The sequence below is a fragment of the Hemicordylus capensis genome, chromosome 2, assembly GCF_027244095.1.
Source record: "Hemicordylus capensis ecotype Gifberg chromosome 2, rHemCap1.1.pri, whole genome shotgun sequence".
In the NCBI taxonomy this organism is placed as follows: domain Eukaryota; kingdom Metazoa; phylum Chordata; class Lepidosauria; order Squamata; family Cordylidae; genus Hemicordylus; species Hemicordylus capensis.
The window spans coordinates 14,252,204-14,269,845 of NC_069658.1; the positions used below are offsets into that span (position 1 = coordinate 14,252,204).

Consider the following 17,642-nt stretch of genomic DNA (forward strand, 5'->3'; position numbering starts at 1 on the left):
ATAGACTGAAAATCTAAGAAGGTTCTAACATAGCAAACTGCAAAACTCCACCTTTGAAAACAACTGATTTTTCTGGTAATTGTACAGAGCAATGTTGGCAGTCAGTATAAATTCTTCAATATGTAGCATGTTGGATGTCTGTCAATGAGACATTTTGGAACACCCTCTTTTTCCTTGCAGAAATGCATGTATACATGTCAGTTTGGTTACCCTTGAAGTGGAGAAGATAAAAGGAAAAAACAAGTAACTGCTATAATTTCAGGCCCTTCATTACACAGATATGGTTGGGCTTTGCAAGTGGTCTTCAGGGTAGATCACCAATTGTGCCTGCAGTTGATTAGCTGCACACTCATAGGGAGAGCAGCCCATTTACAAGCAACACCCCCATTTAATTATAATAAAAAGAAAGAAAGAAAGAAATTACGCTCATCAGAGAAAACAGTATGGACCATTCTTCAGGTTCACTATCTGAACACATTTTCAGAGTCTGCAGTTTTTCTGCCTATTACATTAAAAATGCAGTCCAAGTGCAATGGTTTTAGAATAAAGGCTATGTAAGGATAGTGCAATTTGCTGAACAACTTGGCTTCTACCACTTTATTAAATTGGTATGTCAGTAAACATGCAAATTCATGATATATTACCGATGGACACAGCTGAGCGAGAATATGCCATGATAGTGCAAGATCTATGGTCCATCTAGCTCAGCATTTGGCCTGTTGTCAGGAACCAAGACAGATACCTCAGGAATTTCACAAGCAGGGCATGATGATGTTATCACCCCTCCTTTTGAAAGTTTGGCATCTGGTAGTCAGAGGTATGCTATCTGAAAATGATGGTTTCTCATCTAGCCGTCATGGCTGGCAGTGACTGAGATACCTGTCTGCCATCTATTCATCTATAATCTTTTTAAAAACCATTGTTGCTAGTTGCTTTCACAGCATCCGTCACAATAAGTTCCATATGTTGATTGTGCATTATGTGAAAATATCCTTGTTTGTCTTAAACCTGCAGCTAATCAGTTTCTGTTGATGTGTTTTTTGCATTTTTAGTGCTTTTTGTGTGTGCATAAAAGTCATAATTTATATTTAACCTGCAAGACAACAAACAGCTCTATGGCAAATTCAAGACAGACACATTTACTGTGGAGAAAGCTCTTTTGGGCTACAACCACTGCCATAATAATGTCTTGTTATGAGACTGTTTTTGCTGCAAAGGACTAACATAGCTACTCCTCTGGAATCTACCCTACACTGTCCCAACTTTGTTCCTTCCCCCTTCCTCTAAGTTAAAACAATCTAACAATTTAATTCTTTCTTCTTAAGAAAGATCCACCCTCAAACTCCTGTTCCCTGACAACAATTAGCAGCAGCTCATAACCTTTAAAGCTGAAGTTATTTGAAATACTAAGAAACAACTCCTCACATTCTTGGACACCATATGGGAATAGGGCTGAAGTTCTGTTTATTTCTCGGTCTGTAAAGAAACATGTTTTACGGAGGGCTCTGTAGAAGTTGAAAAGCCAGATAATTATGTTCTGTTGGAGAACTCTGTGGCTTGCTTAAAGTAAAAACCTGATATTATATGGCAGGGAGTTTCAATGGCAAAAATTCAAGAGAGTCTTGCTAATGCATATTTGCCTACGTCGAGGTGGGTGAAGTGATGTTTATACTCCATTTCAATAGGGGAGCAAGGGATGCCAGAAAAGCATTAGGACATTTTATAACTTTAATGCCAGAATGACAGCTAAAATGAAATTGCTGTTTCTTTCTTGTGTAGGTCAGCAGTACCAGTAAATTGTCTTAATTTTCCTCCTCCTAAGAGGTTTTCCTCCTTGACATCTCTTTACCATAAGATAAATCCGCAGCAGGGTCTAGAACCAAATGTATATGGAAATGCTGTTTAAACCCAAGAACTGACTGACAGCTACAATATAAAGGCAACCCTCAAGTGTTTGGGTTCTCATGTTCAGCCATATTTTAAAATGAATTTCCTGCAGCCCATCTGGGGATTCCCACCTTCTCCTGAAAAAGTCTATACTAATATTTATTAAAATATGTACTGTCAGATTTTCAAGCCCAGACGATACCTGGGGAGAGGTGAAGCGCACACTCCCCATTTCAAATTTTGAGAATAATTTAAAAATAAGGTTTCAGTTACAACATGAACAAGCTCTCTTTGGGAGAGTCACATAGAGGTTGTGGATGCCATGATAAACACGACTGCTGTTATATCAAGCAACCCTTTGGCCAATAGTATACTTTAATGTAACTAAGACCTTATGTGGGGGAAAAGGATTTTTCTTTGTAACACCAAAACAAACCAATTCTTGGAATGAGCAAGTTTAAAAATTCTTTTCAGAGGCTGTTGGAGCAGATACTGGGTAAGTTGGTGGCATTTTAACTTTTCAAGAACTCAAAATACAAAAACGATTTTATTTTATTAACATTTCATAATGATTTGCCAAAATATTATTACTTTAGTCTTTTAAAAATGTTTAGGTTTCAGCAATGTGCACTGATGCACAAGGAAGTGGAATGTGAATACTTCTCAGCACCACCAAGTAGATAAATATGAAATATGAATTTGCCTTCTATAGGATCAGACCAGTGGTACAGCTAGCCCAGTGCTGCCTAACTATGAGCAGCAAAGGCTCTCCATGTTCTCATTAGATCTTTCCCAACCAGCTACTGGACAGGAGATGCCAGGGATTAAATTCGGGACCTTCTGCATACAAAGCCCATGCTCTGCGCCCTCCCTCTGAGATGCATGCACACATTCAAACTCTGGCTCTGATCCAGAGGAGAATCTTTGCACTTTCAACACGTGCTCGGAAAACTGAGGAGCAAGCAGGGGGCACCCATGCAGAGTAGCTTCCTTTGAATAGCTCTCAATCTAACCCAGCCACCTAATGGTGCAACGGGGAAATGACTTGATTATCGAGCCAGAGATGGCCAGTTCGAATCCCCGCTGGTATGTTTCCCAGACTATGAGAAACATCTATTTCGGGCAGCAGCAATATAGGAAGATGCTGAAAGGCATCATCTCATACTGCGCGGGAGGAGGCAATGGTCAACCCCTCCTGTATTCTGCCAAAGACAACCACAGGGCTCTGTGGTTGCCAGGAGTCGAAACTGACTTGACGGCAAACTTTACTTTTACAATCTAACCCCCTGAAACTGCTTTCAAAACTCAACAGGGCCAGAGAGCGGCTGTTGAGAGAAAAACCCTCAGAAAATGGCTGCTGTGCTTACTGATGATGCTTACCTGTCCACCTGGTATCCATTCTGTCTTCATACTGAATTGTGCAAAAACATGCAAGCCTGCATTAGAAACCTATTTTGCACTTTTATTTGACTTACAAGATTTGGGGTTTCCTATGTTTAGAATTAGTTTGATAAATAAGAACCTGAGGAAAGATGAGGTAGAGGTAGGTCAATGAAGTGGGGATCAGCTGCCAAGAAGAGAGCAAAGTGAAGCCCGAACCCCAGCCACATCTCTCTAGCTTCGGAGCAGCTCAGTCTGTTTTCTTCCTTGCAAGGCCCAGGCTCAAACTATCATACTTCGGACACATTATGCGAAGACCCAGCTCCCTTGAGAAGTCTGTAATGCTGGGGAAAGTTGAAGAAAAGAGAAGAAGAGGACGACCAGCAGCAAGGTGGATGGACTCGATGACGACAGCAATGAATGCACCACTGAGAGACCTTAAAGGCCACGCTGAAGACAGATCATCCTGGAGAGAATCTATCTATGTGGTCGCTTAGAGTGAACACCGACTTGACAGCACTTAATCAGTCAACCAATCAATCATGCAATATCAATTAACATATTGTCTGTTTTGTAAACAATATATTGTATTGTAGAGGACGACCAGCAGCAAGATGGATGAACTCGATTACGACAGCAGTGAATGCACCACTGAGAGACCTTAAAGGCCAAGTTGAAGACAGATCATCCTGGAGAGCATCTATCTATGAGGTCGGTAAGAGTCAACACTGACTTGATGGCACTTAATCAATCAATCAATCAATCAATCAATCAATCAATCAATCAATCAGTCAGTCAAGGCCTAGGGGCCCTAATCAACCCTAAGGAGGGCTTCCTAATTGTTCCTTGGGGCAGTGTAAAACTGAATATTCGGCACATTCCCCCGGGCACCATGTGGAGAAGACCATTCTCACCATGCTGCACTTTGCCCAGCGCCAGGGGCTCCTCCTCTAAGAGAAATGAAGCTCCTTCACCATCTTAAAAGGTGTGCACAGAGTGCTGGGAAATGCAACATCCTTCCCAGTGTTTCCCCTATACAGCTCTTTAGAGAGGGCTCCGTCTCTCTTAAAGGGCCCTTCCTGCACTGAGAAAAGTGCAGTACTGTGAGGAAGTCAGAACAATGGGAAATGGCTCCTGCACTGAAGGGTTTTTGCCAAAGTGGCTTCTGCTTGAAAAATAATGAAGATACTACTCAAAGTGAATACTTCCCACTTCTCTCTCCCCCCTGCCCCGCCACTGCTCAGAGGTTAAAAATGCTTTTTGCTTTTAATGAAAGCTGAGGTTTTTAGGATACTGCATTTGTCACAAGATCAGATGAAGCAGAAGACAGTCTTTATAAAGGAAGGGGAAACTGGCAACCATAGATAAAGAACTCTTCAGAAATGAATGTTGCAGGTTAAAGATGTCAAACTGCTCTAGTGTCACGTATAAGGTGGGCAAATTAGTAGTTTCACATGGTCCAAATTACCTAGTGGCTGCTGTTAGTCTGGCTCCATGAGCTTTGTGTAAGGCACAGATAACAACTTCCTTGGTGACAGAACCTAGTGCTTGAGGAAACGCTACTGGGACATTCCCAACAAGTGAATTTCCCAATAGCACGTCCTCAAGTGTTTTCTCAAATGCCAGGAGGAATATTCCTTTCAGTCAGTTTGTCTCAGAGTCCTGGCTTAAAAATTCAGGACCAGATCTGGGATATGGAAGTCTTAGACCAGTGCCCACCATGTCATATATAAAAGATACACAATTTATGCAACATCTACATCCTACCTTTCCACCAAAGAATTCAAAAATTCAGTTCCCAGGTGATCTCCCATCAAAGCACTGGCCAGGACTGGATCTGCTTAGCTATCTCAAAAATTAAGCTACATTGGACTCCATTAGACCATTCAAGGGAACCCATGTGCTAAGCTGGTTGTGCAGCAGAATCATTGATATTCCTTGCCTGCCCTCCCCCCGCAATCACTGCTTCCTTCAGCCATACCTACATCCCAGCCATCTCTTCTCAAAATCATGTCCCAAAGTTCATGTTCAAAATCATGTCCCAAAGTTCTTCTCAAAATCACGCCCAGCTCCAGTGAGCTCACTAGTTTCCTTCACAAGGCAATGGCATGTATCAAGTCTGAACCTTACAAAACAGCCAGGTAGCAGGCACTGTGAAGGAATAGCTCCTGACAATAACTTCATCTTGATACTACTGTTTGTTTTATGACATTGGTTTTACTATTTGCTTGCTGAGATTTTCCTTCTTGGGGCTGGCATAATTCTTGTATCCAAGTGGATGGTATGTCCGAATTCTAACGTAACTTTTGGGATCAAGAGCTTCAGAGTTCTAAAGCATAAGGCAATTTTCCATTAATCACTCTGGCTCAGTTTACTCAAGCTTCTTATGAAATGGCTGTATACTTTGAAGTCATATAGCCAGGAAACAAGGCTCTGAAACATATGCCCTGGACTGCTGGAGACAAAGAGGGTTTGCACAGGAATAGTCTGAATAGTGCACTTTTTCATTCCCACCCACCCCAACCTTGGCTCTGTTTTTTAAGAGTAGGCTTCAGTGCTCTGCTAAGTAGAACAAGTTTTAATTCAATGCTAAGTACTTTGTTCCATGCTGGCAAAAGACAACCTAAGACCATACTGACAAGTATACGGGAGACATAAAAGGGAAAAGGAAAGAGCAAAAACATAGGCAGCACACTGCAAAATAAAACTGGGAAATTCAACAGAGGAAAACCATTTGTAAAATAAATGTTTTCTCTTCAAATGGCTTAACCAGCAGGAAGTTTCTTTCAAAAGCATTTAAATGTGATTTCTTAAAATGTTGTTCATTCTATGAACTCAAATGTCAGCTTCCAGTTAATAATGTCTGGCATTCAGAACAGGTTTTCCCACTTACTGAAAATAAAAAATAATTTTTAAAAAAGCAGCTATCTTCTGGCTAACTTCCCTGAAAACCTGGAGATAACTCCCAGACTCCAGACACACTCACTCCTCACAGGCTCTTAATCCTCAAACTACAGATAATTTCACCCAAAGGAAGGGTGGGGGGGAAGAAGACAACTGAACTTTGGGGGGCAGGGGGAGAGACACGTTTAAGCCAATTTTCACTTATCACTCTGATCTTTAAAATTACTCTTAATCTTCTTCGGCAGTAACACAGGGAGCTGGCAATGTGGGCTGCTTGTCTGCAAGGGAGACAGCTCTATCTCTGAATGTGGTAGCTTCTACCACAAGACCCAAGTATATTAGCTTCTTTATCTCCTCCCACTAGGGTGAAGGAGAAATCCAAGAGCTGGTTATTTCAACACCTGCCTCTTTATCTTCCTGCTTCTGCTGGAATCTTCTAAGGAGGCTAATTACCCAGTTTGGATTTTCCCTGCCATACACAGCGCGAGGCCAGAAGCAGACACTTTAGAAGTGATAGCTAATTATATCATGTTTATCTTGAGCAGCAGTCAGGTAGAGAGGGAGTTTCAAATTCTCAGGGTCTTGTCTGTCAAACACTCTGGCCTTCTTCCTCCTCAATGTGTGTCCAGATGCATCTTGACTGAAGTTTGCTTTGGAGCTATATCCCCTTGACAGACCACAACAACAGTTTTACCAGATCAAAAGCAACAGTTCACCTACTAGGCTAGCATCTAATCTCCCACTACACAGTCTGGAGCTTGAGTACTCAACAAAGTATATGGAAATCACATGCCACTTATGCTCTTTGGGAAAAGCAAGCAAATGTCTGGCAAATGTCTTTGGTTACTTCTGCAGTATAAACACTCTCTCCTCAATTATTCAAACAGCAGCAAGTTCTTGTTATCTTAATTCACAGTGTGTTCCCATGTAGGATGCTACCTACGTAAATAGCATTTCTGCTTATTTGAATCTCCTGCTTTTCCAAAGTGCCAACTGTTGAAGGTCTCAGAGCGGATTCTGACATGAAGTTTTGTCGTCATGGCTTCACTGCTTGATCCCCGACCACATACTGGGGTTGGTTTTCTACCTAATCTTTCAGGGATCAGTAAATAAGCATGATGCTAGATCCTTGTTGGGACTTTTGAGTTACCAGAGCAAGAGGCCCTCAGTTCCAATAACTGAATTTCTGACACAGCTCTGCTTCTCAATCTGTGATTTTTTTGAGAGCAAAAAGTGGTAAGCTCTGTGTCTGTGTGTGCATACACACACACACACACACACACACACACACACACACGGGCACGCACTCGTGTACATTTCCTTGAAAAGGGCAGTGTACAAGTCTACAAATTAAGTAAAGTATAGAGTCCTTGTTATGAAGGGCTACCAGCTGAAAGCAATGGACAGCTGATATATTGGAAAGTGTAAGGCAATTGGAGAGAGTGATGGACAAGTCCTCTGAATTCTGGTTAAAAATTTGGGAGTGGGCCATGGAATTGTGACATGTGGGCATGTGGCCTCCTTCCTCCAGTGCATCCTATCTTAATCAAAATTAAGAGATACATTTAAGGGGGATATGATTAAGGATGACCATGCTCTCTGCTTACCAGAATTCGTAACTAGATGGAAGCTGATTCAGCAAGATTATATTTCTCTTTGTCTACCTACCAAGCACATTCTTCTGCCTCCAAGGCCACAGGACATCCAGGGATAAGTGTAACATGACTAGGGTACACCCAATGTGAACAGGCTTTAACAGTGCAATCAACATCCCATATACAATCTGGGGATCAACCATGTAACCTGGATCTGCCCATGTTGGATTTAACGTTCACACACTCTACTAAATTATTCGATCCATCAAAGGTGCACCAGGTGGGCAAGAAAGGGTGTGGCTCTTGCTCCCCCTGCCCAACACACTGGAGAGAGTTCAGGGACGATTACTGTCCAATCCAGGCCACTGTTTTACATCTCAGTGTGTTTTAGGTGATATATTTGAGCTTGATTTCCTCCTCCTGAGCTGTCAGGGTGGCAGGGGGATAACTACATATAAATAATAAATAAATGCGATCTCAAGCTTTTGGTAATAAAACATATCTTCTAAAAATATGTGAAGATAATTCAGCAGGGTTCTAAAAGAATCATAAAGTTACAGAATGGCCAATCTACAGCTATGTTCCGAAGTCATTCATTCTTTTAAGCAGCATACTTACATATTGCGTTATAAATCTATATAGACACTCAAACACAAATATATGTGGAACTGTACAGCAGGCTATGCTGTAAGCTAAAAAAAATAAAAGACATATTATCCTTAAAGTGCTACTATATGGAATACCACACTCCAATTGCTTTTTGCCAGCACTTACTCTGAGCCTGTCTTTGGGCAGCGCAACCGCTCCTTGCTTGATGATTTCCAGAACTCGCTCCACTGACAGCTCAGCCCCAGCTTGCTCAATCCGTGAGCTAAAGAAGCTGATCACCTGGAAAGGGAAGGAGAAAAAATATAAACAAGCAGAAGCATAGATTAACTAAGTAATGTCAGAATGTCCGTCAACTGGATGTTTTCAAAGCACCAAAGCACCCATGCCCTGGAAACTGTCAAAATTGAATTACAACCGCAATTTATGTGAAGTTAGTGGTTTTTTAATTGATATTCATCAATAGTCAGGTCTAATGCTAGATTAAAATAATATTTAGCACTTTCAGTGCAATTAACCATGTAGGGAATTTTAGCACTATTATTTGCATATCTACAGCAACGTTGTATGCATTATGTTTGTGATCTAAAAATTTCTAGTGCAGCACAGCTGATATGCTACCATATAGCTCAGCACAGCTGCCAAGAGACTGAGCAGTGAACCATGAAGCTTACAGTTCAAATCTCACCTCAACTAGGCCTAAGAGAAACCACCATCTCTCAGCCTCAGCGCTATCATCTGCAATATGGAAATAATACTGTTACCTTACAAGGACTTTGTAAACTATGGAATTCTTTACCTCAGGAGATTAGACTTGCCTCCTCTCTGTGTTGCTTTTGTTATCATTTGAATCTTTTAAAAGCAGTTTTTAATCTATTGTAATCTGCTTTTGTGCTACACTTTTGTGGTTGTATTTTGTCTATTTTATCTCTGGCTCTTGAATTTTCTTAGATATTTTTATTGTTTTTATCTTGTTGTAAGGCACCGGGCATATTTGGAAAGGCAGGGTATAAAATTTTTAAATCAATCGATGAATGAGATAACATATGTTATCATATGCCCACAGTCACTGATTACCCTGCATTCAAGGGTCTTTATGACAATATTTTGCAGCATATTATAAGAAAAGGCTAGAAATGCTGCTGACAAAATGCTTTTTGAGAAGTCAGGTAGACCTATCTATGAAGAGAAGCAATGCGCATGTCACTGAGGTGCTAATATGGTTTTCTTTCACTAATCTTCAATGACTGAGAACAAGTTTCCTGCATGGCAATAATGTGCTTGAGAAGTCTTTGTGCGCAGAGCTAGACACCCAACTGGAGCCCTTAAGCCTAATTGGGCCCCTACAACTCTGCTGCTATTAGTCAAACAAAAGACAGTTGATGGTTTGATTGCTCTGAGATTCAGAGTACACTATTGCTGCAAGCAACTACAAGCATTACCTCTTTTAGGAGTAGGGAGACTTGTTAGGCTTGCAAATAAAAGATTGTCAGGATCTGGTTAAAGTGCAAAGCACATGAAATTCAACAGGATGGGTATTTCTTCAGCAAAGAAATAATTATCATCTGTTGATTCTAATCACTCCCTACTACGAATCCTAAACAAATCTCTTCCAATAAAACGTAATACCACAAAGCAAACATTACAAACCTTAGAAGTTCAAATGTTATTATGACAGCTATACTTGATAGCATACCCATTATCTGAGGAGTTTAGATGCCAGTTGTATGGGAATAGCGCCATGCACACACTATTGCCAATGGTGTTACCAGGGCCTTAACAAGGATGGAGTGTGCCCGGCGGGGGGGGGGGAGTGGACTCCCTGCCTTCTTCGTCTCCCACCTTGCTATCTTTGCTGCAGAAGAACTTGTAAGGACATGGTGTAAGGACATGGACAAGAACTTGTAAGGACGTTACAAGAAGAACTTGTAAGGAAACGGCATGTCCTTTCTCTCAAGCCCATGCAACTAATCAACTAATATCACACACTCCCCATGCACAGACACAGACACAGACACAGACACAGACACACACACACTTGCATGCCCATCACCCCGGCTCAGAAACAATTCAACATATATGCCTACTACAATCACTTCACATATTCCAACATCAACAATGGTTCTATCTTTCTGATTTCACACCACCTCTCACCCCCACCTACCCACATGTCAAAGTTTGGATTTTGCTCTAGAATTTAGGGGTAAACTGAACTCAGTAGCTAAAGGAATGCTGGTGCATGAGAAGTAGAGAAAAGGAGTATTATGGGCAGGATTCAAAAAGAGTCCCTAAGCTTTTTAAATTGAAGATTCTTCCTGCTCTGTCTCAGCTTCAATAGAAGGGGAGGTAAGAGGAGTGTCAGGCAGCATTTCTCCCTCTCCTCGTGAATGGCTGGCTGATGTTGAGCGGCATTTCCCTTGCTGTTGAGCCTGTCAGTCAGGCTGAGGGAGGGATGTGCTGAACTTGAGCACTAGTCAGCCAATGAGAGGAGAAGGGAGGGATGCAGCTTGTCACTCCCAACCCCCAATATTATATCTTTATTAGCAAACTATGGCCATGCACTTTGGTTTAACCATACTTCAATATTCAGGCTTATACCTCAGTCCATGACCTCATAGGAAAACTGGATCACTGTGCACATTTTAATTCTGCAAAGCTCTGACACAACGGAACTAACATATGAGGCATCCTTCATTGCACAGCTCAAACATACTACCATCTGTTGTCCTTTATTGCTCCCGCTCCATAGCTGCTATCAGTCAGCAACATCATAAGCATTCATCTAGCACTTTGGAGTGCTCAGGTCATTTCACAAGCACAACTGCAGTAATCCTTGCAACATCCATGCAAGGTGGGCCCAAATGTTTGCGGGGCATTGGGCTGAAAGAGTGGCTTGTCTGAGGCCTCCTACTGAGTTCATGACAGAGAGGAGGTTTGAACTGGGGCATTTCTAGCTCAGTGCCTTAGCACAGGGACTCATTTCCTGCCTTTGAAAAGAGAGTAGAGGGTGGGAGGAGGGAGGGAAAGAGAAACAGGCAGGTAGGCACACACACACTGATTGCAGTGCCCATTAGTAACTACCATTTGTTCTAGAGGTAGGGTTCCCAACCTTGGATCTCCAGACATTGTTGAACAACAACTTCCATCATGGTTTTTGGTTATTGTGGCTGGAGATGAGGGGAGTTGTAGTCTAGCAGCATCTGGGGACCTAAGGTTGGGAATCCCTGTTCTAAATTACTCCCAGATGCAATCTGCTGCTGAGGGCTGCAACAACATTTTTTTTTAAATCCAGCAAGTCCTATTAAATCCCTTTCAACCATATAAAACACTTTCCCCTCTTCACAAGTGAAAACTGCCATCAAAGGCATCCTTATGGGTTAACAACTGGCAAATATACCAAATGACTGCAGTCACTCTTCACTTGTTTATTTGGATTCCCCCCCAACTTTTAAAGATGCTTTTCCAGTTATCAGAACCACACATCTTGCAGGAAAATCCCCAACACAACAAAAGTAATAAATAACTGACTTTGCAGGACATTAGCCCAGCATTAGCAATTACCAGTAAGAAACATCTGGTTCACTTAGTAACTAGGGTTGGTATGATTCCTTTTTTCATTTACTGCTGACAATTGTTCCAGAACTACACAGACTCCTATTCTGGAGAATGTGATAGGCTCTTTTCTGGCTGTACAATATTACAGTTGTCATAGTGGAGTTCTACAAATCCAGATAGCATAATTAGCATATTATGCAAATCATGCAAGCTTATGAATAGAAATAGCATACCTCATTTGTGTGTATTTGCTTTTTTTCTACACCAAGACAATGAACCATCTTCTTACTGGGCTCTTCAAGCATCAAGGAAGACTGAAGTCACATCAACAGTGATCCAATCCCACCCATTACCACAATTTAACAATAGATGTGGGCATTTTCCAGGTTATGAACCCGAGTTTGCCACCTATTTTATCGACTTTTATGGAATTCTAGCTGGTTCAGAGACCCAGTTCAAAGGGCTGCATCTGAAGCTTTAAATGGTTTGGGCCAGGATTTTTAAAGGACTTGTAAACTGCACTGAACCAAATTAGGAATGGCAGTATAAAATAAAATAAAATAAAATAAAATAAATAAATAAATAAATAAATAAATAAACCCATCTTTTCCACTCATCTTCAGAGACCCTACTTCATGTTCTCCCATCTGAGGTGAGGTGGCTGTTTACACAAAACAGGGCCTTCTCTGTGGTGGCCACATGGTGGAATGCATTCCTGAGAGAGATGCACCTGTATTTTTGGCATGTATTTTTTGGGCATGTATTCTCCAAATTTATCACACAGATAAGAATGAATTCATTTTTACAATAAATTGATGTGAACAAACTTTGTAATCAAAGAACAGCATTTTCCTATGGAGCCTTCAGCTGGAGGAACAAATGAAGCATTATTTATTCACTGATTGATATTTTAATTATTATGTTTGATGGTATTATATCTGGGGGTGGGTATGCTCTTTCAAGAATGATCCTTCACCAGAGAAAGCCACTGATCACTTAAAACAAGAAAGCAAATATCTTCCCTTGCTGGAAGGCTGGAGCAATCAGAGCACCTGTCTGCTAACTCCTTTCTTATCTGTGTGTGAGGGAAAAAGCAGGCTTTCTTGTAACAGCAGCCTTCTAGCAAGGTATGAAGTATTTAGGAACATAGTCAAACTATCCGTCTACCTAGCTCAGTGTTGTCTCTACTGACAGACAGTAGCTCTCAGGGTTTCAGACAAGGGTCCTTTCTAGCTCTATTTTTATTTATTTTATTTATTTGGCACATTTCTATACCGCCCCATATGCAGATCTCTGGGTGGTTTACAATCTAAAACAAACACAATTTCAAATATAGATAAAAAACTTTAACACTATCAATTAAAAGTCTGATTAAACAGATATGTTTTCAGATTTTTCTTAAAAACACCCAGAGAAAGGGAGGCTTAATTTTGTTAAGAAGCTCATTCCAAAGTCCCAGAGCAACCTTAGAAAAAGACCAGTTTTGAGTCACCACCAATCAAGCCAGTGGCAACCACAACCAGACCTCACCTGATGATTTTAATAGGCAGTGGGGTTCATGAAGAAGGCGGCATTCTCTTAAATACCTTGGACCCAAGATGGAGATGGCAGGAATTGAACTTGGAACTTTCTGCATACAAAACATGTGTTCTAACACCAAGAAAGTTCCAAGTTCAATTCCTGCCATCTCCATCTTGGGTCCAAGGTATTTAAGAGAATGTTTCGGGGAAAACATACAGATACCAACCCAGAGCTGCAGTCCAAAATAAATTCTACCCCTTCTTCCATGTACAACTGCTATTAAACCTTTCAAAACCAACAGGAGATCCTATCACAGATCTCCCAATCATTGTTCCCCATAACAGGGATTCCCAGATGCTGTTCACTACAACTCCCAGCATCCCCATGTGCAATGGCCTTTGACTGGGGATTCTGGGAGTTGTAGTCCACAACATCTGGGGATTCCTGTTAGAGGGAACATTACACTGCTCCCAATGTAATGTCTTTCCCCCAAGTCCTGCTATGTTGCCTCATCGTGGTGGTGTTTGGATGTTCCTGGGAGGGATGATCAAAGTACGCTGAGAGGCAAAGTATGCCGGAAGGTAGGGTCACCCAAAGCACGAAGGTCATCCCAGATGCCCAGCTAAAGCAAGCAGGCATCTATAACGGGCAGCAGTGATATAGGAAGGTGCTGGAGGCGGACGATCACTTCAGTGACAATAACAAAGGCATCATTTCATACTGTGCAGGAGGTGGCAATGGTAAACCACTCCTGTATTTTACCAAGAAAACCACATGGATAGACAAAATAGAATGATTGTCGATGTTGTAATGGATGATGGGCCCTTCAGGACGGATGGTACTCAACATGCTACTGAGGAAGAGCTGAGGATCTCTCAGAGTACTGATGGTGTTTATGACACGGTTAGATTAAAGCCTTTTGGATATCTAGCAGCTAACGGTGCCATGCGGGAAAAGAAAATCCGAAGCTGCAAAGACAGAATTACAATGGGAACGTGGAATGAAAAAGGCATGACAATTCTTCAAGTCTGTGCCCCAACAACTGATGCAGAAGAAGCGGAAGTTGATCAAGTTCAGTCTGAAATTGACAGAATATGCAAGCAAGATGTGATGCTGGTGGTTGGAGACTGGAATGCCAGAGTTGGAACAGGTAAGAAGGAAAACACATTCGGCTTATATGGCCTAGGAAACAGAAACTTCATTGCTAACACATTCTTCAAACAACCAATATATACACATATATTGTATATATACAGCCTATACACATGGACATCACCAGATGGAGTACACAGAAATCAAATTGATTACATTATTGGTGCAAGGAGGTGGAAGAGCTTAGTAATAACAGCAAAGACATGGCCAGGGACCGATTGTGGAACAGATCACAGACTGCTCATGTGCAAGTTCGAAGTCAAGCTAAAGTGGAAAAACAAAGCTATCCAGCTTTCACGATATGATTTTGAAAATGTACCCACCACTTTCAAGGAAAACATCAGGAACTACTTTGAAGTTCTGAACCTGATTGATAGGGAACCAGAGGAACTGTGGAATGAAATCAAAGAGGTTGTTAAGGACGAATGTGAAAAGAGACTACCAAAGACCAAGAAACAGAAGAAAGCAAAATGGATGTCAGAACAGACGGTGGAAATTGCCAAGAGGAGAGAAGCCAAAGTCAAGAAAGATAAAGATGAAGGAACTTAATAGGGAATTTCAGAAAGCTGTTAGAAGAGACAAGGAGCAGTATTACAATGACTTCTGTAAAGACCTTGAGGATGGAAATACACAGGAAAACAAGGCAAGTTTTCCAAAAGATCTCTGAACACAGAAGGAGGTCCCAGCCGCAAATTGGTATGTTAAGGGATGCCCAACGACAGATAGTAACTGATTCAGAGAAGATCAAACAGAGATGGAAGGAGTATACTGAAAATCTGTACAGCAGGGATGTCAACATCCAAGAAACTCTAGAACATATTCTCTACTTGCAAGAACCTCTAGTATGGGAAGATGAAGTTAGATCAGCACTAACCAAGTGAGAAGGCTACAGGAATTGATGGAATAGCTAAAGAAATATGGCAAGCAACAGAAGAAGTATCAGTCAAGACTCTAAACAAACAATGCCAGAAAATTTGGAGAACAACACAGTAGCCAACAGATTGGAAGAGGTCAGTCTACATACCCATACAAAAGAAAGAAGACTTAACAGATTGTGCAAACCATTGCACAATATCCTTAATTTCACATGCTAGCAAAATAATGCTTAGGATCATCCAACGCAGATTAGAGCCCTATGTGGAAAGAAAAATGCCAGATATTCAAGCTGGTTTCAGAAAAGGTCGAGGAACAGGAGACATCATAGCTGATTCATGCTGGATAACTGAGAAAGACAGGAAAACCCAAAATAGTCAATAAGTGCTTTATTGACTACTGAAAAGCCTTTGATTGCGTTGACCATGTCAAGTTGTGGAATATCCTTAGGAAAATGGGTGTCCCAGAACATCTCATTCTCATGAGAAACCTATACACAGGACAGGAAGCCACAGACTAGACGGAACATGGTGAAACAGACTGGTTCCAGATAGGCAAAGAAGTAAGACAAGGCTGTATACTTTCTCTGTATTTATTCAACTTATATGCTGAACAGATACTGAGAGAAGCTAGATCGGAAGAAGATGAGCGTGGTTTTAAAGTTGAAGGAAGAAACATCAGTAACTTGCACTACGCTGATGACACCACTCTGACAGCTGAGAATGCGGATGATCTACAAGCTCTTGTAATGAAAGTCAAGGAGTACAGTGAAAAAAATGGGACTATGACTAAATGTAAAGACTAAACTAATGACAATGGGCACAGCAACCAGCATCAGAATTGATAATGAAGACACTGAAGTGGTGGATAGCTTCTGCCTTTTAGGATCGACCATCGACAGTAAAGGATCCAGCAGTCAAGAAATACGCTGCAGACTAGCACTTGACACCTACAAAGATTAGAATAGTTCACACAGTGGTTTTCCCCCATGACACTCTATGGACGCAAAAGCTGGACTTTGAAGAAGCAAGATAGAAAAAGCATTGACGCTTTTGAATTTGGGTGCTGGAGAAGACTTTTGTGGATACCATGGACAGCCCGGAAAACAAATGTATCATAGGACATATCAATCCAGAATTTCCACTCAAGGCACAAATGACCAGGCTCAAACTATCATTCTTCAGACCAGTGGTCCCTCTAATTTTTTTCATCTCTGTGCAGAATGAGTTTTGTTTTGGATGGCAGTATCAAGGCAGTGTGTGCGCACCTGCATTCAGAATGGGGCCTTCCTGATTCAACCTGAGTGGGATCGAAAATGAACTGAGCGGACACCTAAAAACTTGTTAGTGCATACACAAGCGCATACCTTAGAGGGAATACTGCTTCAGGCACATTATGCGAAAATCTAGCTCCCTTGAGAAGTCCATAATGCTGGGAAAAGTTGAAGGAAAGAGAAGAGAATGACCAGCAGCAAGGTGGATGGACTCAATTACGACAGCAATGCAAGCACCACTGAGAGACCTTAAAGGCCAAGTTGAAGACAGATCATCCTGGAGAGAATCTATCTATGTGGTTGCTAAGCGTCAACACCGACTTGACAGCACTTAAATTAATCAATCAATCAGTTGGATGAGCTGCCTTGGCACTAGTATCCCCTCTAATTTTTTTCACCTGTGTGCATAACATACTATGGGAGTGGTAGCTGAACAACATTTGGGGACACTTGTAAACTTGTAAAACTTTATTTTGGTCGTAGACCAGCAATACAACAATATTAAAATAATAATGATAATAACAATAATAAGATAATATAAAATCAGACTACATTTATACGCATTTGGCATATTATATAACAATATTTGGCCACGATATGAATAACATCCGGATTAGGATTAGTGAGCAAATAGTTTAAATAGAAATCCTCTCCACGACCCGGAAAATTTATCAAAAGTGGGGCAATTTGTTGGCGTCTTATGTCTCTGTAATATTCACAATGCAGTAAAACATGAGCAGTTGTTTCAACGTTACCAGATCCACAAGGGCATAATCTTGATGTGTATGGTATACCCTGGAATCTCCCATGGAGCACAGCTGTTGGGAGAGCATTTACACGGGCAAGTGTTAGAGCTCGTCTAAATTTTGGAATTAAAATGCTACTTAGATATGTAG

The 17,642-nt window shown here is 41.3% G+C and overlaps 1 protein-coding gene across 6 annotated transcripts in view; it reads right to left on the reverse strand.

Moving 5' to 3' along the window:
• The window catches only part of DYM (dymeclin), a 292,392-nt gene that overhangs the window by 33,932 nt on the left and 240,818 nt on the right, over positions 1-17,642 (reverse strand). For all 6 annotated transcript variants that reach the window (XM_053297362.1, XM_053297363.1, XM_053297361.1 and 3 more), the window contains one exon: positions 8,541-8,654. In XM_053297362.1, coding sequence (XP_053153337.1) covers positions 8,541-8,654 — 114 coding nt within the window. The remainder of the gene's footprint in view (positions 1-8,540; positions 8,655-17,642) is intronic.